Raw genomic sequence first — 27,694 nt, 5'->3', positions numbered from 1 at the left:
TGTTGCCCTAGTGTTTTTTCCACTTTGCAGAAATGTCCTGATACGTTTGGCTGCTTGTGAGTTTCTTTAACAGACATTGCCATCGTTCCACTAAATCTAAAGATTTAAAATATTTAAGATGGCCAGATCTGGTCCTTGTGAAGAAATGATTTAGCATCACCTTTGTATATCATACTTTCACATATAACATTGCCTAACAAAATAATGGAGACCTTTCTAACCTGGGCCTGCCCCACTATCAGTGAGGCCACATGCAAGTTGGAAGCAACAGCACTTCGTATTTTGCTTGGGCAGCTTACAACCCAGCGGTATGAATGCTAATTTCTCTAATTTCAAGTAACCCCTCCATTCCCTCTCTCCCCTCCCCCTTCCTAGTTGTCCTACTAGTTCCACTGTTCGCATTCCCGTATCTCTTCATTATCACCTCTTCCCCAGCCAACAATGGGCCATTATGGGCTCCACTCTTCCTTGGTCATCTGTTGCCAGCCCTGATGTGTTCTGGCCTTTTCCTACTTCCAGTTACTTCTCCCCCCCCCCCCCCGCCTCTACTTTTAATTTGAAGAATGGTTCTGACCCGAAACGTCACTCATCCTTTTTGTCCAGAGAAACAAACAATGTGTCTAACCAATATTGAATTCTGATCTAGCAACACTAACATTTTGAAATTCTTACCCAGCTTGTAATAACCTCTCTGCACAATGTCAACCAGCCCCACAAATGACCAATTCTGACCTCCTTTAAAATACCAATGTCAAGACCCTCAAATTTGAAATTCCCCCCCTAACTCTCTGTGCCTCCCCATTATCCAACACATCTGCAGTTCTTTCTTAAATATTGTGTCTACTCCACTGTGCCAAAGATGCTGCCTCACCCGCTGGGTTTCTCCAGCATTTTTGTCATCCCACATTTGAATGTCCTTCACCCTCTTAGATTTAGGTTTATTAAGGTAACTAAGGTTCAGTGAAAAGCATTGTTTTGCGTGCTATCCAATCAGATCAGATAATCACATCAAAACAATCAAGTTAAACTCAAGTACACTAGGGTACTATAGTATAAGAAGAAACTGCAGATGCTGCTTTAAAGTGGAGATAGACACAAAATGCTGAAGTAACTCAGTGGGACAGGCAGCATCTCTGGAGAGACGTTTCGGGTCGAGACCCTTCTTCAGACGTTTCTTGTGCGACGAAGGGTCGAGACCGGAAACGTCACCCATTCCTTCTCTCCAGAGATATTGCCTGTCCCACAGGGTGGGAAAGAGTGAAAGGGAAGATACAGAGTGCAGAATATAGTTCTCAGCATTGTAGTGCATCAGTTCCACAGACAAAACCCTTTAGGATAAAAAACGCTGCAGTAACTCAGCGGGTCATTCAGCATATCTAGAAAACCTGGAGAGGTCATGTTTCGGGTCAGGACCCTTCTTCACACACAAAACATTACCTATCCATGTTCACCATGGATGCTGCCTGACCTGCTGAGTTACACCAGCACTTTGTGTCCTTTTGTGTATTAACCAGCATCTACAGTTCCTTGTTTTTACAAGCCCTTTAAGATGTTCTTTACAACCTACCTTATTTGCCCACCTCTTTATTTCATGCTATCAATTCTTTGAACATTAAATTCACTGATTTCATGTAACTTCATCTCACTCTCCTCCACCCTAGTTGTTTTACGAAGTCCACAGTTCTCCATATTGTATCCCTCTTGAGATCACACCTTCCCCAGCCAACAATGGGCCTACCAGACAGCGCCCCATCTGAGGTAATTTGTGGTCGGCCCAAATTTGTCCTGGTCTTTTCTCGTCTCCACATCTTTGCCCCACCCCCACCTCACCCCCTACTTTCAGTCTGATGAAGGGTCCCGACCTGAAATGTCACCCATCCTTTTTCTCAAGAGATGTTCATGACCCACTGATTTACTCCAGCTCTTAGTGTCTTATATTTTCTTTTAACTTGATATACTAGTGTGCTTTATTCTTGAAAACACGAGTAAAATGCTTGGGACATTTTATTTTGTAAATCATGTTATATAAATGCAAGCTGTGCAGCAAAGCAGACCAGTTCTTTAGTTGGAGAGTGATGAATCTGTGGAATTCTTTGCCACAGAAGGCTGTGGAGGCCAAGACGGTGGATCTTTTTAAGGCAGAGATAGATAGATTTTTGATTAGTACGGGTGATAGAGGTTGAGGGGAGAAGGCAGGAGAATAGGGTTAGGAGGGAGAGATGGATCAACCATGATTGAATGGCGGAGTAGATTTGATGGGCCGAATGGCCTAATTCTACTCCTATCACTTATGACCTTATGAGCTTGTTTTGAGCTTGATTCTTAAACTGCAGTAATTGTAGATGGGAATGTGATGCTGATTCTCAGAGTCCTCTTGTTTCAGGTATGTCACAGCCCTGACCACAGTGGCATCAGCATACAGCTACTACCTCCACGGCAAAAATACTGTGCAAGTGCTGAACCGGGCAAAGTAAATCAAACTGCATCGCTGACAATGGCGTCTGGAATCAGTCTGAGCAAAGCAGGGAATGGATCTTGATTTTTATGCAGAAAAGACATTGATTAAAATAATGTAGATATATATGGAATTTTTTTTCCTACAAATGATACAAATTTATTAATAAAAGTTTAAAAATCTGCACTTCTGTGGTTTTGCTATTTTGGTTGTGCTTCAGTCACTAAATTAATCATACAGCAAGATTATTTTAGAGATACAACATGGAAACGGGCCCTTCGGCCCACCGAGTCCGTGCCGGCCATCGATCCCCGTTCTCACACTAATGCTATGTTATCTCACTTATTCATCCTCTTCCCTACACACTAGGAGCAGTTTACAGAGGACAATTAATCCACGCACCCACACGTCTGGGATGTGGGTGGATACCGTGCGGTCCCAGGGAGAACGTGCAAACTCCACACAGACAGCACCCGAGGATAGGATCGAACCTGGGTCCCTGGCGCTGTGACTCAGCAGTTCTCCAGCTGTGCCACTGTGTGCCACCCATGTAGTAATAATTTTTGTGTCATGGGGTTAAAGGGGAAAAATAGATCAGCCATGATCAAATGGCTCGATGGGCCAAATGGCCAAATTCTGCTCCTATGTTGTTCGGCACGGACTTTCTGCTCCTGTAATTGTTATATGGTTTTTATGGTTATATGTCTTCTGGTCGGATGCTCACAACAAATTCGCTGCTCAATTTCCTGCTACTTTTCTGCAATGCCCCATTCTCCCCCTCTCTTCACCGTCTCCTCTTTGTCCTGTCATAGGCAGGTACGGGATACTGAGTTGGATGATCAGCCATGATCATATTGAATGGCGGTGCAGGCTCGAAGGCCCGAATGGCCTACTCCTGCACCTAATTTCTATGTTTCTATAACTAAGTCAACTTGCTCATTGCTGTTTCTTACCTACTAATCTGTGTCTGCTACTAATCTTTCTTGTATCTCACCTCACACCTAATGATTATATTTTCTCCTCTGTACTTTCCTGTCTTTTTGATACTTTCAGGCACAAGTGATAGCCTTCTTAGATCTTACTGTGTGGGACACGCAGAGGTTGTATATTCGGCCTTTGCTTTTAAGACAGGAGGCAAGAGCTGCAATCTCCAGTCTCTGTGTTTCTCCATGTCATTTTAAGGGACATGAAGTTTTCAAACAAGCAAGCATGAACTTGAGCCATAAAACTTAAGCTTTGACATTGTATCTGAACTGACCTCCATTGGGAATACTTGAGGAAGTCACTCCTCTGGTGAAGACGAAATGTGTAGGAAGGAACTGCAGATGCTGCTTTACACCGAAGACAGACACAAAATGCTGGAGTAACTCAGCGGGACAGGCAGCATCTCTGGAGAGAAGGTACACCGAAGATGGGACACAAAATTCTTAATTAGTACGGGTGTCAGCGGTTATGGAGAGAAGGCAGGAGAATGGGGTTAGGAGGGAGAGATACATCAGCCATGATTGAATGGCAGCGTAGACTTGATGGGCTGAATGGCCTAATTCTGCTCCTATCAGTTATGAATATATGAAAATGCTCTTGTAATTCAGCGGGTCAAATAGCATAAAGAAGGGTCTTGACCAAAAACATTTCCCTTTCCTTCTCTCCAGAGATGCTGCTGGTCCCGCTGAGTTACTCCAGCATTTTGTGTCTACCTCTGGCGAAGACCTTTAGGCCTGCTTTCCCTCGGTCATCTTTTATAGTAGCATTTAGCGTATCCTTTCTTACCACCTTTTGATGTCGATCTTCATAGTCTTTCCTCTCCGAGAATTACAGTAGATTCAGCTCTGTAGGACTTTGGTTAAGTTGGATTTGGAGTATTGCATACAGTTTTGGTCAGACGAGTACAGGACGGATGAGGAGTCTTTGGAGAGGGTGCAGAGAAGGTTTACCAGAATGTTGCCTGGATTAGAGTTTCAGCTAGGAGAGGTTGGATAAACTTTGGAAATAAAAAAGACTGCAGCTGCTGGTTTATACCAAAGATAGATTCAGTGGCACAATGGTATAGCTGCTGCTTTGCAGCGCCAGAGACCCTGGCTAGATCAAGATTACATATACCACTGTATGGAGTTTGCACGTTCTCCCTGTGACCGCGTGGGTTTTCACCAGCTGCTCCGGTTTCCTCCAACACTCCAAAGATGTACAGGTTTCTAGCTTAATTGTGTTTGGAAAAGGTTGTAAATTGTCCCTAGTTTGTAGGAAAGCTAGTGTATGGGGATCGCTGGTCAGCGCGGACTCGGTGGGCCGAGGGCCGAAGTATCTCTAACCTAAACTAAAGATAGACACAAAATGCTTGAGTAACTCAGCGGGGCAAGCAGCATCCCTTGTGAAAATGGATAGGTGACGTTTCGGTTCAGACTGATTGTATTGGGTGGAAGGTTCCCCGACCCGAAACATCACCCAACCGTTTTCTCCAGAGTTGCTGCCCGACCTGTTGAGTAAAGGGCCTGTCACACTTGGGCGTCATTTGCACGTCATCATTAATGCGTCACGACGCACGCGTTGTGCCGCGCACGTGATGCGCGCATGGTGTGCATTACGCATGCGTGGTGACGTAGGCAGTCACGCGTGCTCGCGCCAGGATTTTGGTATGTACAAAATCTTCGCTCGCCATCTGCATGACGCGCAAATGACGTCTAAGTGGGACAGGCCTTTTATTCTAGAGTTTTATGTCTATCTTTGGTATAAACCAGCATCTGCCGTTCCTCTTTACAGCATCCATTGTGCTGTTCATTTCACCTGTCACACCTTTATTTGCCTTCACGCCTCTCTGACCTTTCGCGGTCCCAAAGGTAAAATTGGATTTACTTTTTCCACCACTGGTCTGGTGTTAAAATAAATTCTCATTATTTATTTCCATCTTGTAGCCAAAGAGAAACTTTCCACCCAAGTCTATTTTCACTCAGCTTTGTCCGGGACATGACTGGGTAACGTAACCTTCAAGTATAAACAATTAGTGCTTTACATCTAGGTTACGGAACGCTCCATCAAAGATTAGCTCGCAGTCTATTAATGGACCTATTCATGTATGAAAATTGTGTAAATCCGTCTCTGCACACAATACTTGCACAGCTAATGCTGATGCCAGGAATGATTGTTTTTTCTCTTCACAGGAAGCCGGTGTTATAACCAGAAAATCCTCATCAAGGCTCCCCATCCTGTTTAAAAACTTTAACACATTTCTGAATTTTTCAACGTTAAGTATAAATTTGTTATGTGTTGAATGTTCTTTTAAAAATAACCAACCAAACTGGAATGATCCTGATACAGGAAGGATGAGGCAGGTTGGCATTGTTCCAATGGCCTGCAGTTTGGTCCAGACCGCAAGATCTTGTCCACAGTATAGTCGGTGTCTGTTCCACTTTCCTCTTGACATGCTATTTTAAAATTTGAAAAGGCTGGCTTCTGTTCCCTGACCGCTGACAAAGTGTGATCCCCGCTGCTCTTTAATATTTGCTCAAAGCATTCAGCGCCAGGTGTGTTCTGTCTTCTCATCCTTATTTGCTTCCCAGGAAGTAACGGTGCAGGAAGTAATAGAATGAGTTTGGATGAACAAGCAATCTGGAACGCAAGGGAGCATGTAAAACCAAAGAGGAGGAAAGAGGCGAGTGAGCGAGAGAGATCACAGTGAGAGAGGACAGCGAGAGAGTGAGAAAGAAAGAAAGAAAAGTCAGGGTGACTTAGAGTTTAGACTATGAGAGCTGTCTGTACGGACTTGGTACGATCTCATCTGTTGCCGGTCCTTGTGTGTTCTGTGGTTTTCCTATCTCCAGTTACCCCATCCCCTCCTTTACTTTCAAACTAAACAAAACTTTAGACTTTAGAGATACAGCACGGAAACAGGCCCTTTGGTCCACCGAGTCTGCGCCGACCAATGATCATCCTAGCACTATCCTACACACTAGGGACAATTTACTATTTTTTTACTGAGCCAATTAACTTACAAACTGTATGTCTTTGGAATGTTTGAGGAAACTGGAGCACCTGGAGAAAACCCACGAGGGCACAGGGATAACGTGCAAACTCCGTACACGGAACGCCCGTAGTCAGGATCAAACCCAGGTCTCTAGTGCTGTAAGGCAGCGACTCTCGCTGCGCCATCGTGCCACGCCAGGCAGCGATAGTTGACAGTGCAAGGAAATTATAAGGTGGTGAGAGCCATCAGTTGTGTAGACCTGAAACCTCACGTATCCATTTCCCCTAGAAATGCTGCCTGACCCATTAAGTTCCTTGAGCATTTTGTGTTTTGCCATCTGCTCTATGCAATTTTATCTTTTACTGTTGTTTGCACAAAGCCAGGAAGACTCTGCTGTTGAACTGGTATGATTCGTGCAACACTCTTAAAGCGAGATGTGCAGGACATGTTTATTTGCATATTGTTGGTGCCTGGAACGTGCTCCATTGGTGATGGTGGAAGCAGATACCACAGAGGCATTTAAGAGATTTTTACACACGCACACGGTATGAATCATGTGCAGACAGAGGAGATTAACCATCCTAGATAGACACAAAATGCCGCAGTAACTCAGCGAGAATAGGTGACGTTTCGGACTGAGACCCTTTTGCAGACCCGACCCGAAACATCACATGGTGCTTTTTTCCAGAGATGCTGCTTGACCCGCTGAGTTACTCCAACGTTATGTGTCTACCTTCGGTGTAAACCAGCATCTGCAGTTCCTTCCTTCACAACGTGGCATCATGTCTGCCACAAACATAGTGGGCCGAAGGGCCTTTACCTGTGTTGTACTGGTCTCTACCAAAGATAGACACAAAGTGTTTAAGAAGGAACAGCAGATGCTGGAAAATCCCAGGTACACAAAAATGCTGGAGAAACTCAGCGGGTGCAGCAGCATCTATGGAGCGAAGGAAATAGGCAACGTTTCGGGCTGAAACCCTTTTTCAGACACAAAGTGCCGGTGTAACTCAGCAGGTCAGGCAGCATCTATTGAGAAGATGGCTAGGTGATGTTTCGGTTTGGGACCCTCCTTCAGACTGTACTGGCCAATGTTCAGTGAGCACAGAAGCAAGCTTTAGAAAGATTACAATCTATTTCACCAGTGGCCTTCCTATCCTAATGCCAAATAATGTTTTGTTTTATTTGAGGATGTTAATTGTTGCCAAGTTAGCTCACAGTGATTTCTGTACCACCATTTATTTATTGCCTTTCCATCATCTGTCCATTCAATGTGTACATTGAGGTTAACATGCAAGGATTAAATAGTGACTGTTTTCACACTAACAAGAGTGAATTCATTGCCACAGAAGGCTGTGGAGGCCGTCAATGGATATTTGTAAGGCAGAGATTGATAGATTCTTGATTAGTACGAGTGTCAGGGGAGAAGGCAGGAGGATGTAGTTAGGAGGGAGAGATAAATCAGCCATGTCTGAATTGCAGACTAGACGATGGGCCGAATGGCCGAATGCTGCTCCTATCACTTATGAATTTATGAATACAAGTGCTGCAAAGAGCACACATTCTGTGATAATCGTTTCAAAGGTTACAATATAAGTGGAGAACTTAGCAATTCTTACAGGTAACTTTTGTAAAGATAGGTAGTAGCTATTTATCAATTGATTTTATTTGGACTCCGCCCTTTCCCTAAACTGTTCTTGAGGTTGTGCTGCAGTTCGGAGGGTCTTTAACATCAATCCTGACCCCCAGTGAGTTTGTGAAACAGTTCTTCGTCCAGCGTTTCATTTTGATCCTTGGAGCGCGTCGACAGAAAGATATATCCTCCAATATATTCGTGGACGGTCTTGCAGTCTGCATTCAGACACGTGAGTGCTATGGCTGTACTCTGATCAAACTCGATCTCAACCTGGAATTAAGAGGCAACAACTTGAGTTTTGGGACCATATTAGTTTAGTTGACAACAAACTTACATCCGTTATGCAGCAGTTTGCCCCTAGATGGCACTGTCTTCCCTAGAATAAATCTATTGGCGGTGGCATGAGTTTAGTTTAGTGTAGAGATACAGCACGAAAACAGGCCCTTCGGCCCACTGAGTCCATGACAGTTTGTGTTGCTGCCTCACAGCTTTAAGGACCCAGGTTCAATCCCAACCTCGGATTGTGTCAACACGGAGCTGCTACGTTCTTGTGCAAAAATCTTTTATTCCCCAGGTACTCTGGTTGTCCCTCTAAATTCACTGGTAATTTCATTGTCTAACATTAGTTACCTCATAGTAAATGTGCCACTCCGTCTTCTCCCCTCTCCCCTCTCCCATCGGGCAGAGAAGTGTGAAAACACACACCTCCAAATTCAGGGACAGCTTCTTCCCAGCTGTTATCACCAACTAGATGGTGGTCCTGAGCTACCATCTACCTCATTGAAGAACCTCGGACTATCTTTCACTGGACTTTACTGGACTTTATCTTGCACTAAACGTTATTCCCTTTATCCTGTATCTGTACACTGTCGATCGATAGTAATCATGTATAGTCTTTCCGCTGACTGACTAGCAGGCAGCAAAAAGCTTTTCACTGTATCTTGGTGCACGTGACAATAAACAAAACAAAACGAAATGCTTGCATAACACAGCAAAACAAAATGGGAGGGGGTTCGCTGTTGGTGAGAGAAAGTTGCAGGGGTACAGAGGAGTGAAATAATGAGTTGAAAAATGGTCTCCTGTGTCCGAATAACCTCTTGCTGTCCTTTTCCCAGAAAATATCACCCAGAGATGAAGATTATAACAGTAGCAATGTTACAAAATTTTGAGATTTAAAAAATCAAGTCTGTAATTTATCCCATCAGATAAAGCATAAAAAGAAGTTTAATTTGACACCTAATTCACTTTCATATCTCAAGTATTTAAAAAGTTATGGCCATTTTCATACTCGGAAATTAGCATCTTGTTCCCTATTGATTCTCTCTGGACATAACAAAAAAGCTGTGATCGCGTGCTGTCAAAAGGCCATAACCTTCTTACAAATTAAGAGAACTGAATGAAATTTTCAGTTATGGTAGATTGAACCATTCTGAAACAAACATGAAATAATCTAACTTGGATGACCTGAAATTAAAGCATATAATTAGTTAGTTACCCAAGTGTAGCAAATTTCAAACTTCAATTACGAGATCTAAACATCTATCCATTTCTTAATAAATGATTAATGTTTTTAAATAGCCCAAGTGTCCAAATAATATTCATAAATAATTCACAATAAAACATGATTTTAAAATCTCATTTACATTAATTTATAGGCCAAATGGAAGGAATTTAGTGTTCAATTGCTGTAAATTAAAGTCCATTTTAAATCAGCTTTCTAGTGGGTTCCTGTGGAACGCGCTGGTTTAGAACGTTCACATTGCAGTGGATTTGTGCCCTCAAATGCCCAGAAAAATACTGCGGGATATAAAGAGCCCAAAATGAGCTACTCGCTATAGAAAACTTTATATACAGGGTTCTTAAGAAGCCCCTTTTAATGTAAAAATAAGGTACATACCTTTAATTGTTTGCTTTATAAAACCCTGGGGCTGCGAGAGGTCGCGGGTTGAGAGAGTGATTTTTAAACTACTATAACTATTATACAAGGCCATAAAAACTAATAATACCTTTTGCGACGGGGTCTTTCAGCGATTTTTCGTTAATGATTTACTAGGCTGAACATTTTCGATTGCAACAGCCTAGTAAAAATCGCGTTTTAAACCCGCCCCCCTCTAAACAGCGCCAAAATCACACACACGGGGTGGGGCAGATACTCAGCCACGCTTCAGGTAGGCTTTGTAACATACCTAATAACAGGGTTGGAGTATTTGATTTTTCGAGATTCAATTAGACAATAGACAATAGGTGCAGGTGTAGGCCATTCGGCCCTTCGAGCCAGCACGTATGAATGTGATCATGGCTGATCATCCATTATAGTCTTCTTGCCGTTGCAGTGCTTGTTCAATTTCTAAAGGAAAATTTCCGTGATTTTGTTAAAGGGCTGTCCCACTGTATGAGCTAATTCACGAGCTCTCCCGAGTTTAAAAAAAAATCAAACTCGTGGTAAGCTCATAGAATGTACGTTGCGGGTACCTCGGAGCTCGGTAGCCTTTTAGCGGCACGTAACGCTAACGGCAGGTACTCGGGGAAATATGGTACGCTCGTGGAGATTTTTCAACATGTTGAAAAATGTCCACGAGAGCCCCGAGTACCTACGAGCGGCTATTACCATAATTCTCCGAGTTCGAATAGGGGGAAACTCGGGAGAACTCTTGAATTAGCTCGTACAGTGGGACAGCCCCATAACAAGTCTAATGTACCAACAGATAGAATTTGATATCTCATAATTATTTACTTTTACAAAGCTACACAATTATCTGTTAGGCTTATCTGTTGGAAAGCACGGTGGAGCAACGGTAGAGTTGCGTCCTTACAGCGCCATTAGTAATTTTTCTAATGACAACAATCTGGTGGCAATTTTCTTAGTAGGAGCAGTGTAATCAATCAGCTTGGAAACAGGCCCTTTGGCCCAACTTGCCCACACTGACCAAAATGCCCCATCTACACCAGTTCCACCTGTCTGGGTTTGGCCCATATCCCTCCAAAGCTTTCCGATTGGGATTTAATATTTTAAATTGAGCCTTTTTTGAAACTCCAGAGTCAAAAGTGATTTATTGTCATATGTCCCAGATGGAACAATGAGAGCATGCTGACCGGTTGCATCGTGGCTTGGTTCGGCAACTTGAGCGCCCTGGAGAGGCAGAGACTATAAAAGTAGTAAACACTGCCCAGTCCATCATTGGCTCTGACCTTGCTTCCATCGAGGGGATTTATCAAAGTCGCTGCCTCAAAAAGGCTGGCAGTATCATCAAAGACCCACAACATCCTGGCCACACACTCATCTCCCTGCTACCTTCAGGTAGAAGGTACAGGAGCCTGAAGACTGCAATTTAAGAGGAAGTTATATTTAAGAGAGAGTTAGATGTGGCCCTTGTGGCAAAAGGGATCAGGGGGTATGGAGAGAAGGCAGGTACAGGATACAGAGTTGGATGATCAGCCATGATCATATTGAATGGCGGTGCAGGCTCGAAGGGCTGAATGGCCTTATCCTGCACCTAATTTCTATGTTTCTATGACCAGGTTCAGGAATAGCTACTTCCCCACAGCTATCAGGCTATTAAACCTGGCTCGGACAAAAATCTGAACATTAATAACCCATTATCTGTTATTTGGACTTCATCAGTTTATTTATTTGTGTGTTTTGTAGTCAATGCCTACTATGTTCTGTTGTGCTGAAGCAAAGCAAGAATTTCATTGTCCTCTCAGGGACACATGACAATAAACTCACTTGAACTTCTTACTTGCAGAAGCACAACAGAATATGCAAACATAGTACACTGCAAACATAATTTTATGTAAACATAAATGTATGTAAGCATAAATGGAGACATGAAAGCGTTAGTTGTAACTCACCTGTCTAATTTCCCAATTGACGTTCCACTGTTTTATGTTGCTATATCTCCAAGTTATGATAGGATCTCCTGTTGCCATATCAATTCTTATTAATCGGTTGTAGGAAATGCCCAGCAAATCATCCTTTTTGGTTCCTCTGAATCTGCAAAAGCAAACAATAACGTTGGCTCTTTCCATAATACCCTTATATATGGAGTTCCTAAAGGAATAATGGAATGCATGTACGAGTTACTTGGAGAAATATATCCTTACAAAGTTAAAATCATACTTTTGTCGTATCCACTTTCCCCGAGTACGCAGAAATAATGAAATGGGCCATTTTCTACATTTCATTTGTTCTGATGCAAAGGAGTCTAAAGACTTTACCAGTATGGTGTGGAATTCGAGTCCGTGCCGACCAGCGATCCCCGCACACTAGCACCAACCTACACACCAACATACTAGGGACAATTTTACAATGTTTACACTAGCCAATTAACCTACAAACCTGCACGTCTTTGGAGCGTGGGAGGAAACCGAGGATCTTGGAGAAAACACGCACAGTCACGGGGAGAACGTACAAACTCTGTACCGACAAGCACCCATAGTCAGGATCGAACCCGGGTCTCTGGCGCTGCAAGGCAGCAATTCTACTGCTGAGGCCATATTCCCAATGTTCTTGTGATCTTATGTAACTCACCTGACTATAAAGTATGAAAGTCCAAACTCTGGCAGCGATTGCCACGCCTGGATGAATCTCATCTTGGCTTCTACCAACGTCATCTGTGCCACATTCTGATGCGCTTCCAGGATGCGTGTTGTCAACTGAAAATAAATTGCTTGTTGAATCTTTGGTTTATTCAAAAGCGCTGCCGGCTAGACGATTTGTTCCGTCTAGTAGCTTCATTGCATCGCACCTTGCTTTCAATTTATTCCTCTGCTGAATAAATGGGTTTATGGGTGGCAGGGATTATGGGGAGAAGGCAGGAGAATGGGGTTAGGAGGGAGAGAGATAGATCAGCCATGATTGAATGGCGGAGTAGACTGGATGGGTCGAACAGAGAGTGGTGAACGCACAGAGAGTGGTGAATCTCTGGAACTCTCTGCCACAGAAGGTAGTTGAGGCCAGTTCATCGGCTATATTTAAGAGGGAGTTAGATGTGGCCCTTGTGGCTAAAGGGATCAGGGGGTATGGAGAGAAGGCAGGTACAGGATACTGAGTTGGATGATCAGCCATGATCATATTGAATGGCGGTGCAGGCTCAAAGGGCCAAATGGCCTACTCCTGCACCTATTTTTCTATGTTTCTATGAATGACCGAATTCTTCTCCCATCACTTATGAACTTATGAATACAAACATACACTGTTGTATAGAACATTTAGAAACATAGAACAGAAAGATAGATGCAGGAGTAGGTCATTCTGCCCCCTCGAGCCAGCACCACCATTCAATATGATCATGGCTGATCATCTAAAATCAGCATCCCGTTCCTGCTTTTTGCCCATATCCCTTGATTCTTTTAGCCCTTGAGCTAAATCGAACTTTCTCTTTAACATTGCTGAATTAATTTGTAGGCCAGTTTGACCGAGGTAACAGTTTGGTAAATTGTGTGCACATTCCCACCCCCTGTGTACGGTGCCGCAGATGTCTTGTGGCAAATACAATAGTGGTTGAGTCCTTACAGGAGGTAGGGTGGGAGGAAGTAACAGTCAAGATCGCTGTGGGAAGTATCAGAGATGGACCATGTGAGAATGAGATGACTCTGCAGCATGTTTGCAAGCGAGGTGTTCAGCTCACTGTAGAATGGGAACCATATTTGTACAACGCTATGTCAAAAATGTCATTTGATCCCCAATTCTAGTTGCTTCGAAAACACAATGAAGACACAAGAAGCTGCAGATGCTGGTTAACAAAAAAGACACAAAGTGCTAGGTAGCTCGTGTTTAAGAAGGAACTGCAGATGCTGGAAAATCGAAGGTACACAAAAATGCTGGAGAAACTCAGCGGGTGCAGCAGCATCTACGGAGTGAAGGAAATAGGCAATGTTTCGGGCCGATACCCCCTAGGTAGCTCAGTGGATCAGGTAGCATCTCTGGAGAACATCGATAGGTCTGAAGAAGGTCTCGACCCTATTCCTTGTCTCCAGAGATGCTGCCTGCCCCGCTGAGTTACTGCAGCTTTTTGTGAGCATCTTCGGTGTAAAGCAGCATCTGCAGTTCCTTCCCACACATTTTCAGGTTGTGCAGGTCCCAGAGATGCTGACCCACTTTGTCCGGCACTTGGTGTCTTTTTTCTGATTTCAAAATAACACTGTTACTTAAAATATCAAAGTAAGAATGCATAAATGAATTACAGTTACGGGAATAAATCTAGACTGTAGCATATCTTTAATCTACTTTCTCACATGCATAATTTTAAAAACGACGTTAGGTAAGGCTCAGGCATCTCACCCGTACTTCTGCAAAATGAGCTTTAACACACGAAACAAAACTAAGGTTTAAAGCTTGAATTAAAATCTGATTTATTTAATGGAAAATTTGATTACGCAAGGACAAATGCTTTACAGAATCGAGTAAAAAGAATGAAATGCAACACCTAGATCCCTTTATGGAAATAATGCACCACAAATTATTTTTATAATGTGATGCACATTCTGGTTGTTATGTATTGAAGAAAATAGAGTCATAGAGGTAGTTATGCAGCGTGGAAACAGGCCCTTCTACTAACTCGTCCACATCGACCAAGATGCCCATTAGTTCCATTTGCCTTTCTTCCCAAACATGTACATGTCCAAGTGTCTTTTAAAAACTGTTAGAATACCGACCTCAACTACTTCCTCAGTTAGCTCATCCCATACTCCCCCCAACCCCCCCTCCCCAACCTTTGCCCACTCCCCAAGCCTTTCCACTCGTCACTTTAATTTCATGTTTCATGTGTCTTGTGTTTTTGTGACTGTTAGTAGATCAATTTCCCTCCTGGGATAAATAACGTCCTGTCATATCATTTCGTGTTGTATACCCACCAACCTCTGAGTGAAAAAGCTGACTGTCTTTCAATACCTGTTTGGCTTTGAACTTCTTCAAGAATCGGGGCGAGACAAGAGATTCAGGGTTCATATCCATTTCTGTTGGGCCGTGCATCAGCTGAGGGGCAGAATTGACATCCTTCATCTTCAAGAACGACTGAATGTTATAAATCTCCATGGGGTATGAGCTATCAGCCATGGTCTTGCCCTTGGAAGCCAGTCGGCAGGCAGCCATCCATTTAGCATATTGTATTTCCTGCAGTCAAACACAAAGACTCTATTTAGAAGAATCATTCAGAAGGCACAGGGTGGCACGATGGTGCAGCAGTAGAATTGCTGCCTTAGAGTGTCGGGAGACGTGGGTCCGATGCTGACTACGGGTGCTGTCTGTATGGAGTTTGTACTTTTTCCCCGTGACCTGCGTGGGTTTTCTCCGGGATCTCCAGTTTCCCTCCCACATTCCAAAGACGTACAGGATTGTAGGTTAATTGGTTCGGTATAATTGTAAATTTGTCCCTAGTGTGTGTATGGGATGACGTTATTGTGCAGGGATCGTTGGTTGGCACGGACTCGGTGGGCCGAAAGGCCAGTTTCCGCGCTGAGCCTCTTAACTAAACTAAAACTAACAATTAATTTTGAATTAATGATTCAGTTTCGAAGGGTATCGCTAATACTAGAAAAAACGAAACTTTTCACTGTACCTCGGTACATGTGACAATAAACTAAACTAAATGATAGTGTTGACAGTGAGGTCACTAAATATAAATGAATAAAAATAACTCTATCGACTATTGGGGAATTCTGCTCAGCCAGGTAGAGATAGGGTTTGAGATCCCAAAGAGTGTGTGTTAGTTCTTGTCCTTTCTGATAGTTGGTGGGTGCTGAAAGACTCTCTGCTTCACAAACTGATGTTGATGCCAATTAATGAAATACTTACATTTTGACATTTTATGTATATTTCATTCATGCCGTCAGACACAGGAATCAGCAGCTTGATCCCGAATTTCTGCGCTGCTATATTGACGTCCGGTACCACTTCACATCCTAGATTAAGCAGAGTTTCAAACCAAACAGCTAAGTGAGAGAACAAATGGGGAAACAAAAATCAAAAAGGCTTTTGGCACATTGCCCTTCAATAGTCAGGTCATTGAAGGTCATGTTGCAGTTGGATAAGACATTGGTGAGGCTGCACTTGGAGTTGGTGTCAGGTTTTCAGAAAGTTACTTTTGAGGCAAATGAGGGAAGTACCTTCAGCCAATTATTGGAAGATTTGACCCTGGTGGATTAGACCTCAAAAGGAACGAAATGTGGCCAGCATTTATTGTAGAACATCAGTAGCTTAGTCAGAGGGTAGTTAATCTGTGGAACTCAGTCAGAGGGCTGTGGAGGCCAAGTCAGTGGATATTTGTACGCCAGAGATAGAAAAATTCTTGATTAGAACAGGTGTCATGGGTTATGGGGAGAAGGCAAGAAAATGGGATTAGGAGGCAGAGATCAGCCATGATTGAATGGCGGAATAGATTCAATGGGCCAAATGGCCTAATTCTACTCCTAAAACTTGGAGAACTTGTAATTAAGTTTTTCAAACCTATTAATTGACTGCAAAGTGCCTTAGGATCTTCAGTTCCGACTGTACATAGGTCGGAATTATGTACAGCAGGAGTTTTTTTTAAACATTGATGAATAGTTCCAATCTGGATGAGACTTGGTGTGCTAAAAATAATCAACGAGCAATTTCTTACAATGTTCCTTCTCCTCCCTCAATGTTAGAAGCTTTTTGCCTCAAGGAAAATTCAAAGTTACCTTCCACAGCCAACGACTGATTTCTCTTCATGGTAATTCAGATCATTTTTAACGTGTTCGTCACGGATGTCAATGAAATGCCTCAAGGCTACATCGATTTTTCAACAAAATTCTTCCACGGTTTTGTAGATCAGAACACTGCGGGCATTCCTTTAGTTTTGCGATTTAATAGACAATTTTTTAAAAATCTAAAATGTTGAGACTTTAACAGCAATTAAATGACAATTAAATTGCATGTGAGAGATATTTATAAAGTATACCATCTTCATTCTGTGTAAGAAGGAACTGCAGATGCTGGTTTAAACCGACGATAGACACAAAAAGCTGGAGTAACTCAGCGGGACAGGCAGCATCTCTGGAGAGAAGGAATGGGTGACGTTTTGGTATTGAGATCTGAAAAAGGGTGAGTTACTCCAGCATTTTGTGACCATCATCACTCTCTTAGAAATGTAATTACTAAAGTAATATTGGCATTCTGATTAAATGTTTAAGAAGGAACTGCAGATGCTGGAAAATCGAAGGTGGACAAAAATGCTGGAGAAACTCAGCGGGTAAGGCAGCATATATGGAGCGAAGGAAATAGGCAACGTTTCGGGTCGAAACCCTTCTTTGGTTAGGACCAATTTGATGGCTTTGATTTACTTGTAAATGAGTTTCTCACCTCTCAAGTTCAATTGTTCAATTGGTTCTCCTTGCGAAAGGTCTCTGTTCTTAAAGTACGATAGACATGTATCTTTAAAAATGAAGTAGTACTGCTTGTAGGCTTTCAGCAGAAGTTTTTTAGGCCTGAAATATGAATAAATAGTGAGAAAACAAACTTGTGCAAGTGAAACCATCACTGCAGTTCAATGATTTGCAATTACATTTCCTTTAAAATCCATTTCTATATTAATCCATCATCTCATAAAATACTGCCATCCAATTTCTATTAAAACAAAATGCAACACTTCCACCTATCACTGGTTAAGTATTGCAACGTGCCAAGACAAATCGTGATTGAAGATGTCATTGACAATATCACTGTCGTATCTTTGTTCATTATCCAGCCATGCATTGTGAATAAATGCCATCTCTTAATTTAGTTTAGAGATGAATTTTATTTTGGACACCATATCTGAGGAAGGATGTGCTGGCTCTGGAAAGGGGCCAGAGAAGGTTTACGAGAATGATCCCAGGAATAAATAGGTTAACCTATGGTGAGCGTTTGTCGGCAATAGGCCTCTACTCGCTGGAGTTTAGAAGAATGAGGGGGGTCCTCATTGAAACATACAGAAAAGTGAAAGGCTTGGATAGAGTGGATGTGGAGAGGATGTTTCCACTAGTGGCAGAGTCTAGGACTAGAGGTCATAACCTCAGAATTAAAGAACATTCTTTTAGGAAGATGAGGAGAAATTTCTAGTCCGACGATGGTGATTCTGTGGAATTCTTTGCCACAGAAACATAGAAACATAGAAATTAGGTGCAGGAGTAGGCCATTCGGCCCTTCGAGCCTGCACCGCCATTCAATATGATCATGGCTGATCATCCAACTCAGTATTCCGTACCTGCCTTCTCTCCATACCCCCTGATCCCCTTAGCCACAAGGGCCACATCTAACTCCCTCTTAAATATAGCCAATGAACTGGCCTCAACTACCCTCTGTGGCAGAGAGTTCCAGAGATTCACCACTCTCTGTGTGAAAAAAGTTCTGTAGGCTGTAGAGGCCAAGGCAGAGATAGATAGATTTTTGATTAGTACAGGTATCAGAGGTTATGGGGAGAAGACAAGAGAATGGGGTTAGGAGGGAGAGATAGATCAGCCATGATTGAATGGTGGAGTAGACTTGATGGGTCGAATAGTCTAATTCCACTTCATTCACTAATGGCCTTATGACCTTATGAGATACAGCATGGAAACAGGCACTTTGGCCCACCAAGTCCACACTGACCATCGATGTCCTGTTCACACTAGTTCTATGGTAACGTACTTTCCTCATCCACTCAATGTGCACTGCGGGCAATTTACAGTTACCAATTAACGTACAAACCCATGATGCGGGAGGAAACCAGTGCACCTGGAAGAAATCTACATGGTCACTGGGAAAATGTGCAATCTCCACAAAGACAGCAGCCGAGATTAGGGTCGAACTCGGGTCTCTGGTCTGTGAGGCAGCAACTCTACCGATGCGCCACTGTGCCTTTTGGTACTTAACAGGAAAAAATGTAGCTACAACCAAATCTTAAGATTACAGTAAATGTAAAAAACGGCATTGAAGTTTACATTGAAGTGTTGGAAAAATCCCGATTGGTCAAGAGAGTTTTTGAAAATATCTATTTGGAATATATATTGTACAGTAAACCGAAGGTAGAAACAAAATGCTGGAGTAAGTCAGCGGGACTGAAGAAGGGTCTCGACCCAAAACATCACCCATTCCTTCTCTCCAGAGATGCTGAGTTGCTCCAGCCTTTTGTGCCTATCTTTCGTACAGTATAAATCCAAATAGTGATATAGTAACTCAACCCCATCGGTATGAGACTCAAGATGAGAATGCAGGGTTCATTAGAAAGGGGTGAAGGAGTTTTTGAAATTTAAAAGCATCCTATTGAAGAATGAATCATATAACAAAGACATTAACATTGGTCAGAGCTCTATTAACATTAAGATTTAATAGAGTCATAGAGTCATACAGCATGGAGCCAGACTCTTTGGCTATACTTGACCAACATGCCCCATCTACACTTGTTTGTCCCATGTCCTAAATATTTTTTGAACGTTGTGATAGCATGTTTAGCAAATGGATTTCTATGCTATGCTGCACTAATGCAGACAAATATCTTGCCCCACTCCCTAAATAAGTAATTGCAATCTATTCACAGCACTTTCTCCAATTTTTGAATGAAATAGTGAGTAATTAAACATTTATATATATTGTGCAAGATTGGCTATACTCAAAGCATTCATATACTTACCTAAATATTTTAAGATAATCTGCTAACTTTGGGATGTCAGTGATGTCCTCCTAGAATAAAAACAGGTAGTGTAATTATTTTTAAAGCATGTTAATTAACCTTACATTCGTTGGAAAAATACAAATGTAAACAGACCACATGTTAGAAAATATCAAGGCACAATATTAATGTCCTAATTTGAGGAAGGACATTCTTACTATTGAGAGAGTGCAGCGTAGGTTTACAAGGTTAATTCCCGGGATGGCGGGACTGTCATATGCTGAGAGAATGGAGCAGCTGGGCTTGTACACTCTGGAGTTTAGAAGGTTGAGAGGATCTCATTGAAACATATAAGATTGTTAAGGGTTTGGACACACTAGAGGCAGGAAACATGTTCCCGATGGTGGGGAAGTCCAGAACCAGGGGCCACAGTTTAAGAATAAGGAGTAAGCCATATAGAACGGAGACGAGGACACACTTTTTCTCACAGAGAGTTGCGAGTCTGTGGAATTCTCTGCCTCAGAGGGCGGTGGAGGCAGGTTCTCTGGATGTTTTCAAGAGAGAGCTAGATAGGGCTCTTAAAAATAGAGGAGTCAGGGGATATGGGGAGAAGGCAGGAAAGGGGTACTGATTGGGGATGATCAGCCATGATCACATTGAATGGCGGTGCTGGCTCGAAGGGCCGAATGGCCTACTCCTGCACCTATTGTCTATTGTCTTTAATGTGATTTTGTTGAATGCAAATTCATATTTATGTAAAACAGCAAATATATCTTTCCAAGCAATTGGATTCAGGATGAAGTTTGATTTGTTCTTCAGGAAATAAACTCCTCATTTGGTCGATTTTATTAAAAAGTAAAATTTCTTAAATATTTTTTGTACTCTTCAGACTTTGCTGTTCCTCCATTTATGCTGCCCTTCCACTTCTTTTCTCTGTCAATGTTCCTCATATTTTGATAGTTTATTTTAGTGACACAGCATGGAAACAGGCCCTTTGGCCCACAGTGTCCACGCCGACCATTATCACCAATTCACACCAGTTCCAGTACTTGCTTAGTACGGGTGTCGGGGGTTGGGGAAAAGGCCAGAGAATGGGTTTACGAGGGAGAGATAGATCAGCCATGATTGAATGGCAGAGTGGACTTGATGGGTCAAATGGCCTAACTGTACTCCTATTTCATATGACCTTATGAACTATCCCACTTTCGCATCCTGCACACTTGGAGTAACTTACAGAAGCCAATGAACCTTACAAATACATTACTGCCGTTTAAGAGTTTTTTAGATCAGCACATATACTGTAAGTGCAGGGGATTGAGGGATATGGATCATATACAGTCAGATGAGATCAGTTTAACTTGGCATCTTGTTCGGCACAAACATTGTGGGCCGAAGGGCCCGTTCCTGTGTTGTACTGTTCGGTGTTTAGTTTAGTATTGTTTATAGATACAGCGTGGAAACATGTTCTTTTGCCCACCGATTCCACACTGACCAGCGATCCCTGCACATTAACACTATCCTACACACACTAGGGACAAATTACGTTTACACCATATAACCATATAACAATTACAGCACGGAAACAGGCCATCTCAACCCTTCTAGTCCGTGCCGAACACGTACTCTCCCCTAGTCCCATAAACCTGCGCTCAGACCATAACCCTCCATTCCCTTCCCATCCATATAACTATCCAATTTATTTTTAAATGATAAAAACGAACCTGCCTCCACCACCTTCACTGGAAGCTCATTCCACACAGCTACCACTCTCTGTAAAGAAGTTCCCCCTCATGTTACCCCTAAACTTCAGTCCCTTAATTCTCAAGTCATGTCCCCTTGTTTGAATCTTCCCTACTCTCAGTGGGAAAAGCTTTTCCACGTCAACTCTGTCTATCCCTCTCATCATTTTAAAGACCTCTATCAAGTCCCCCCTTAACCTTCTGCGCTCCAAAGAATAAAGCCCTAACTTGTTCAACCTTTCTCTGTAACTTAGTTGCTGAAACCCAGGCAACATTCTAGTAAATCTCCTCTGTACTCTCTCTATTTTGTTGACATCCTTCCTATAATTAGGCGACCAAAATTGTACACCATACTCCAGAATTGGCCTCACCAATGCCTTGTACAATTTTAACATTACATCCCAACTTCTATACTCAATGCTCTGATTTGAGGTTGCTTTGGCAAGTAAGGTGAAAGTCAATCCAAAGGGTTTCTACAGCTATATTAATAGCAAAAGGATAACGAGGGATAAAATTGGTCCATTGGAGAGACAGAGTGGACAGCTATCTGCAGAGCCAAAAGAGATGGGGGAGATATTGAACAATTTTTTTTTCTTCGGTATTCACCAAGGAGAAGGATATTGAATTATGTGAGGTAAGGGAAACTAGTAGAGTAGCTATGGATACTATGAGGTTCAAAGTAAAAGAAGTACTGACACTTTTGAAAAATATAAAAGTGGATAAGTCTCCAGGTCCGGACAGGATATTCCCTAGGACATTGAGGGAAGTTAGTGTAGAAATAGCCGGGGCTATGACAGAAATATTTCAAATGTCATTAGAAACGGGAATAGTCCCCGAGGATTGGCGTACTGCGCATGTTGTTCCATTGTTTAAAAAGGGTTCTAAGAGTAAACCTAGCAATTATAGACCTGTTAGTTTGACTTCAGTGGTGGGCAAATTAATGGAAAAGATACTTAGAGACAATATATATAAGCATCTAGATAAACAGGGTCTGATTAGGAACAGTCAACATGGATTTGTGCCTGGAAGGTCATGTTTGACTAATCTTCTTGAATTTTTTGAAGAGGTTACTAGGGAAATTGACGAGGGTAAAGCAGTGGATGTTGTCTATATGGACTTTAGTAAGGCCTTTGACAAGGTTCCTCATGGAAGGTTGGTTAAGAAGGTTCAACTGTTGGGTATAAATGCAGGAATAGCAAGATGGATTCAACAGTGGCTGAATGGGAGAAGCCAGAGGGTAATGGTGGATGGCTGTTTATCGGGTTGGAGGCAGGTGACTAGTGGGGTGCCTCAGGGATCTGTGTTGGGTCCTTTGTTGTTTGTCATGTACATCAATGATCTGGATGAAGGTGTGGTAAATTGGATTAGTAAGTATGCAGATGATACCAAGATAGGGGGTGTTGTGGATAATGAAGAGGATTTCCAAAGTCTACAGAGTGATTTAGGCCATTTGGAAAAATGGGCTGAAAGATGGCAGATGGAGTTTAATGCTGATAAATGTGAGGTGCTACACCTTGGCAGGACAAATCAAAATAGGACGTACATGGTAAATGGTAGGGAATTGAAGAATACAGTTGAACAGAGGGATCTGGGTATAACTGTGCATAGTTCCTTGAAGGTGGAATCTCATATAGATAGGGTGGTAAAGAAAGCTTTTGGTATGCTAGCCTTTATAAATCAAAGCATTGAGTATAGAAGCTGGGATGTAATGTTAAAATTGTACAAGGCATTGGTGAGAGACCAAATCTGGAGTATGTTGTACATTTTTGGTCGCCCAATTATAGGAAGGATGTCAACAAAATAGAGAGAGTACAGAGGAGATTTACTAGAATGTTGCCTGGGTTTCAACAACTAAGTTACAGAGATAGGTTGAATAAGTTAGGTCTTTATTCTCTGGAGCGCAGAAGGTTAAGGGGGGACCTGATAGAGGTCTTTAAAATGATGAGAGGGATAGACAGAGTTGATGTGGACAAGCTTTTCCCTTTGAGAATAGGGAAGATTCAAACAAGGGGACATGACTTCAGAATTAAGGGACAGAAGTTTAGGGGTAATATGAGGGGGAACTTCTTTACGCAGAGAGTGGTGGCGGTGTGGAATGAGCTCCCAGTGGAAGTGGTGGAGGCAGGTTCATTGGTATCATTTAAAAATAAATTGGATAGGCATATGGATGAGAAGGGAATGGAGGGTTATGGTACGAGTGCAGGCAGGTGGGACTAAGGGGAAAAAAAATTTGTTCGTCATGGACTTGTAGGGCCGAGATGGCCTGTTTCCGTGCTGTAATTGTTATATGGTTATATGTTATATGGTTATATTTATAAAGGTCAGCACACCAAAAGCTTTCTTTACCACCCTATCTACATGAGATTCCACTTTCAGGGAACTGTGCACAGTTATTCCCAGATCCCTCTGTTCACCTACATTCTTCAATTCCCTACCATTTACCATGTACGTCCTATTTTGATTTGTCCTGCCAAGATGTAGCACCTCACACTTATCAGCATTAAACTCCATCTGCCATCTTTCAGCCCACTCTTCCAACTGGCATAAATCTCTCTGTAGACTTTGAAACTCTACTTCATTACCCGCAACCCCACCTATCTTAGTATCATCTGCATACTTACTAATCCAATTTACCACACCATCATCCAGATCATTGATGTACATGACAAACAACAGTGGACCCAACACAGATCCCTGTGACACCCCACTCGTCACTGGCCTCCAACCTGACAAACAACCATCCACCATTACTCTCTGGCGTCTCCCATTCAGCCACTGTTGAATCCATCTTGCTACTCCACCATTAATACCCAACCATTGAACCTTCTTAACCAACCTTCCATGAGGAACCTTGTCAAAGGCCTTACTGAAGTCCATATACACAACATCCACTGCTTTACCCTCATCAATTTCCCGAGTAACATCTTCAAAAAATTCAAGAAGATTAGTTAAACATGACCTTCCAGGCACAAATCCATGTTGACTGTTCCTAATCAGACCCTGTTTATCCAGATGCTTATATATATTATCTCTAAGTATTCTTTCCATTAATTTGCCCACCACTGACGTCAAACTAACAGGTCTATAATTGCTAGGTTTACTCTTAGACCCCTTTTTAAACAATGGAACAACATGCGCAGTACGCCAATCCTCCGGCACTATTCCCGTTTCTAATGACATTTGAAATATTTCTGCCATAGCCCCTGCTATTTCTACACTAACTTCCCTCAATGTCCTAGGGAATATCATGTCCGGACCTGGAGACTTATTCGCTTTTATATTTCGCAAAAGTGTCAGTACTTCCTCTTTTTTGACCCTCATAGTTTCCATAGCTACTCTACTTGTTTCCCTTACCTCACATAATTCAATATCCTTCTCCTTGGTGAATACCGAAGAAAAGAAACTGTTCAATATCTCCCCCATCTCTTTTGGCTCTGCAGATAGTTGTCCACTCTGACTCTCTAATGGACCAATTTTATCCCTCGTTATCCTTTTGCTATTAATATAGCGGCAGAAACCCTTCGGATTTACTTTTACCTTACTTGCCAAAGCAACCTCATGTCTTCTTTTAGCTTTTCTAATTTCTTTCTTAAGATTCTTTTTACATTCTTTATACTCCTCAAGCACCTCATTTACTCCATGCTGCCTATAATTATTGTAGATCTCCCTCTTTTTCCGAACCAAGTGTCCAATTTCCCTTGAAAACCATGGCTCTTTACAATTTTTACGATTTCCTTTCAACCGAACAGGGACATAAAGATTCTGTACTCTTAAAATTTCACCTTTAAATGTACTCCATTTCTCTTCCACATCTTTCCCATAAAACAAACTGTTCCAATTTACTCCTTTTAAATCCTTTCACATTCATTATATATATTATAACCAAGCCAATTAACCTACAAACCTGTACATCTTTGGGGTGTGGGGGGCACCGAAGAACTCGGGGAAAATCGACGCGGTGACGGGGAGAACGTACAAACTCCGTTCAGTCAGCACCCGTAGTCAGGATCGAACCGTGGTCTCTGACGCCACTGTGCCGCCCTAATCATGGGGGGGGGGGGGGGGGGGGTGAGTTAGTGGAGATGGAAAAAGTAGCCGCAGATGGCGAGGTTGCAACTGAGGAGAGAAAGAATTGATGTAGTCATTCACATCCCACTCAGTAGCTACTCTAGAGGCGGAAACTGCACCTGTTAATAGCACAGAATCAAAGGGAGGCAAGAAATAACTTTGAAGCATTGAGGCGTGGATGTGTTATCCAAAGAATAAAATGCTTATGTTAATTATGCATCTCTTTCAATTCTCACTGCAGTTAAGACCGAAAAATCTTTGCTTTGAGCAGAAATGTTAAATTGAAATGTCATCACTCATTACTGGCTTCCCAGGAAATTCAAGCAAGAGCTGTTTTTACACAATCATTTTGTCACTGCATTTAATTGCTAAACTGTTTACCGTGATTTATTCTTTTACAATGAGCGGTTTGGAACAACAAAATGTCTAAAGTACATCAGAAATGTACTCATTCTTTTTGGTAATAACAGCTCAGGAAGAACCGCAATTTAAAAACACGAATAACAGAAATAAGATGAAAGAACACAAAGTGCTGGAGTCATGGGTCTGTCACACGTAAGCGATTTTTTTGGGCGACTGCCGCAAAATTTTCAACATGTTGATAATTTTTCGGCGACAGTTGCGACAATTTTGCTGTTGTAGGTTGTCGTAGGTTATCGCGAGGTGAATTCCATTAAAACTAGTCCCTGGCAGTCGCCGAAAGAGTCGCCAAAGTGGGACACTGCTGGAATAACTCAGCGGGTCAGGCAGCATCTCTGGAGAACGTGGATTGGTGACGTTTCGGGTCAAAAAGTCATCTGGAGAAAAAGGATGGGTGAGATTTCAGCCTAGGACCCAAAGTCTGAAGAAGGGTCCTGAAAAGCCACCCATCCTTTTTCTCCAGAGATGCTGCCTGACCCGCTGAGTTATTCCAGCACTTTGTGTCTATCCTCAGTATATAACTAGCATTTGCAGTTCCTTTCTACACATGAAAAGTTACCTGTCCATGTTCTCCAGAGATGCTGCCTAACCTGCCGAGTTACTCCAGCACTTTGTGTCCTTTTGCGTGTTAACCAGCATCTACAGATCTTTGTTTCTAAAGAAATTAGACGATGCTTGTAGCTAAATGTACAATTATTTACGAAGGTGTGTGTTTCCATAACTAATTTCTGAATTTCCCTCCTGTGATAAAATATAGTCCTGTCGTATTGTATCGTAAATCAACAGTCTTTTACTTTGTAAATTGAAACGTTTTTTAAAAATAGTGCCATACATCATCCTTGCATTGTTGTCTGTGATCCAAATTCGTAAAAGCCAGTATTTTATTAAAAGGTTTCTATATGGCATTAACATAACGCAAGACTGTAAAGTAGTGTATGGACAGCACGGTGGCGCAGCGGTAGAGTTACTGCCTTGCAGCGCTTGCACTGCCGGAGACCCGGGTTCGATTGCGACTACGGGCGCTGTCTGTACGGAGTTTGTACGTTCTCCCCGTGACCGCGTGGGTTTTCTCTGAGATCTTCGGTTTCCTCCTACACTCCAAAGGCGTACAGGTTTGTAGGTTCATTGGCTTGGTGTAAATGTAAGTAAGGTAGCATTAGTGTGCAGGAATCGCTGCCAGCACAATAACCTGTCTCTCAACACCAGCAAAACCAAGGAAATGATTGTGGGCTTTGGAAGGGGTAGGATAGGGAACCACAACCCCATTTATATGAACGGGACGATGGTGGAATGGGTCAAGAACTTCAAATTCCTGGGCGTGCTTATATCCAAAGATCTTTCCTGGTCCGAGAACACTGATGCAATTAAAAAGAAAGCTCATCAGCGCCTCTACTTCCTGAGAAGATTACGGAGAGTCGGTACGTCAAAGAGTACTCTCTCGAACCTCTACAGGTGCACAGTAGAGAGCATGCTGACTGATTGCACCATGGCTTGGTTAGGCAACCTGAGCGTCCAGGAGCGGAAAAGAATGCAGAAAGTTGTGACCACTGCCCAGTCCATCATCGGCTCTGACCTCCCGCACCATCGAGGGGATCTATCGCAGTCGCTGCCTCAGAAAGGCTGCCAGCATCATCAAGGACCCACACCTTCCTGGCCACACACTCATCTCTCCGCTGCCATCAGGTAGAAGGTTCAGGAGCCTGAAATCTGGGACATTCAGGTTCATGAACAACTTCTTCCCCACAGCCATCAGACTATTAAACTCGCCAACAATCAAACCCTGAACTATAACAGCCTATTGCACTTTATCTGTGTATTTATGTGTATATACAT

The 27,694-nt window shown here is 42.5% G+C and overlaps 2 protein-coding genes across 3 annotated transcripts in view; one reads left to right on the top strand and one right to left on the bottom strand.

Moving 5' to 3' along the window:
• Positions 1-2,639, top strand: part of crls1 (cardiolipin synthase 1) — a 50,016-nt gene extending 47,377 nt beyond the window's left edge. For both annotated transcript variants that reach the window (XM_055638960.1, XM_055638959.1), the window contains one exon: positions 2,384-2,639. In XM_055638960.1, coding sequence (XP_055494935.1) covers positions 2,384-2,474 — 91 coding nt within the window. In that variant the 3' untranslated portion in view covers positions 2,475-2,639. The remainder of the gene's footprint in view (positions 1-2,383) is intronic.
• Positions 2,640-7,633: 4,994 nt separating this feature from the next.
• Positions 7,634-27,694, bottom strand: part of fermt1 (FERM domain containing kindlin 1) — a 58,317-nt gene continuing 38,256 nt past the window's right edge. The window contains exons 8-14 of the mRNA XM_055638841.1: positions 19,656-19,705; positions 17,369-17,493; positions 15,842-15,948; positions 14,939-15,160; positions 12,578-12,702; positions 11,899-12,040; positions 7,634-8,316 (exon numbers count right to left, since the gene is read on the bottom strand). Coding sequence (XP_055494816.1) covers positions 8,143-8,316; positions 11,899-12,040; positions 12,578-12,702; positions 14,939-15,160; positions 15,842-15,948; positions 17,369-17,493; positions 19,656-19,705 — 945 coding nt within the window. The 3' untranslated portion in view covers positions 7,634-8,142. The remainder of the gene's footprint in view (positions 8,317-11,898; positions 12,041-12,577; positions 12,703-14,938; positions 15,161-15,841; positions 15,949-17,368; positions 17,494-19,655; positions 19,706-27,694) is intronic.

This window comes from Leucoraja erinacea, chromosome 8, assembly GCF_028641065.1.
Source record: "Leucoraja erinacea ecotype New England chromosome 8, Leri_hhj_1, whole genome shotgun sequence".
In the NCBI taxonomy this organism is placed as follows: domain Eukaryota; kingdom Metazoa; phylum Chordata; class Chondrichthyes; order Rajiformes; family Rajidae; genus Leucoraja; species Leucoraja erinaceus.
The sequence above is the reverse complement of the archived record's forward strand: the minus strand, read 5'-3'. Positions and strand labels throughout refer to the sequence as shown.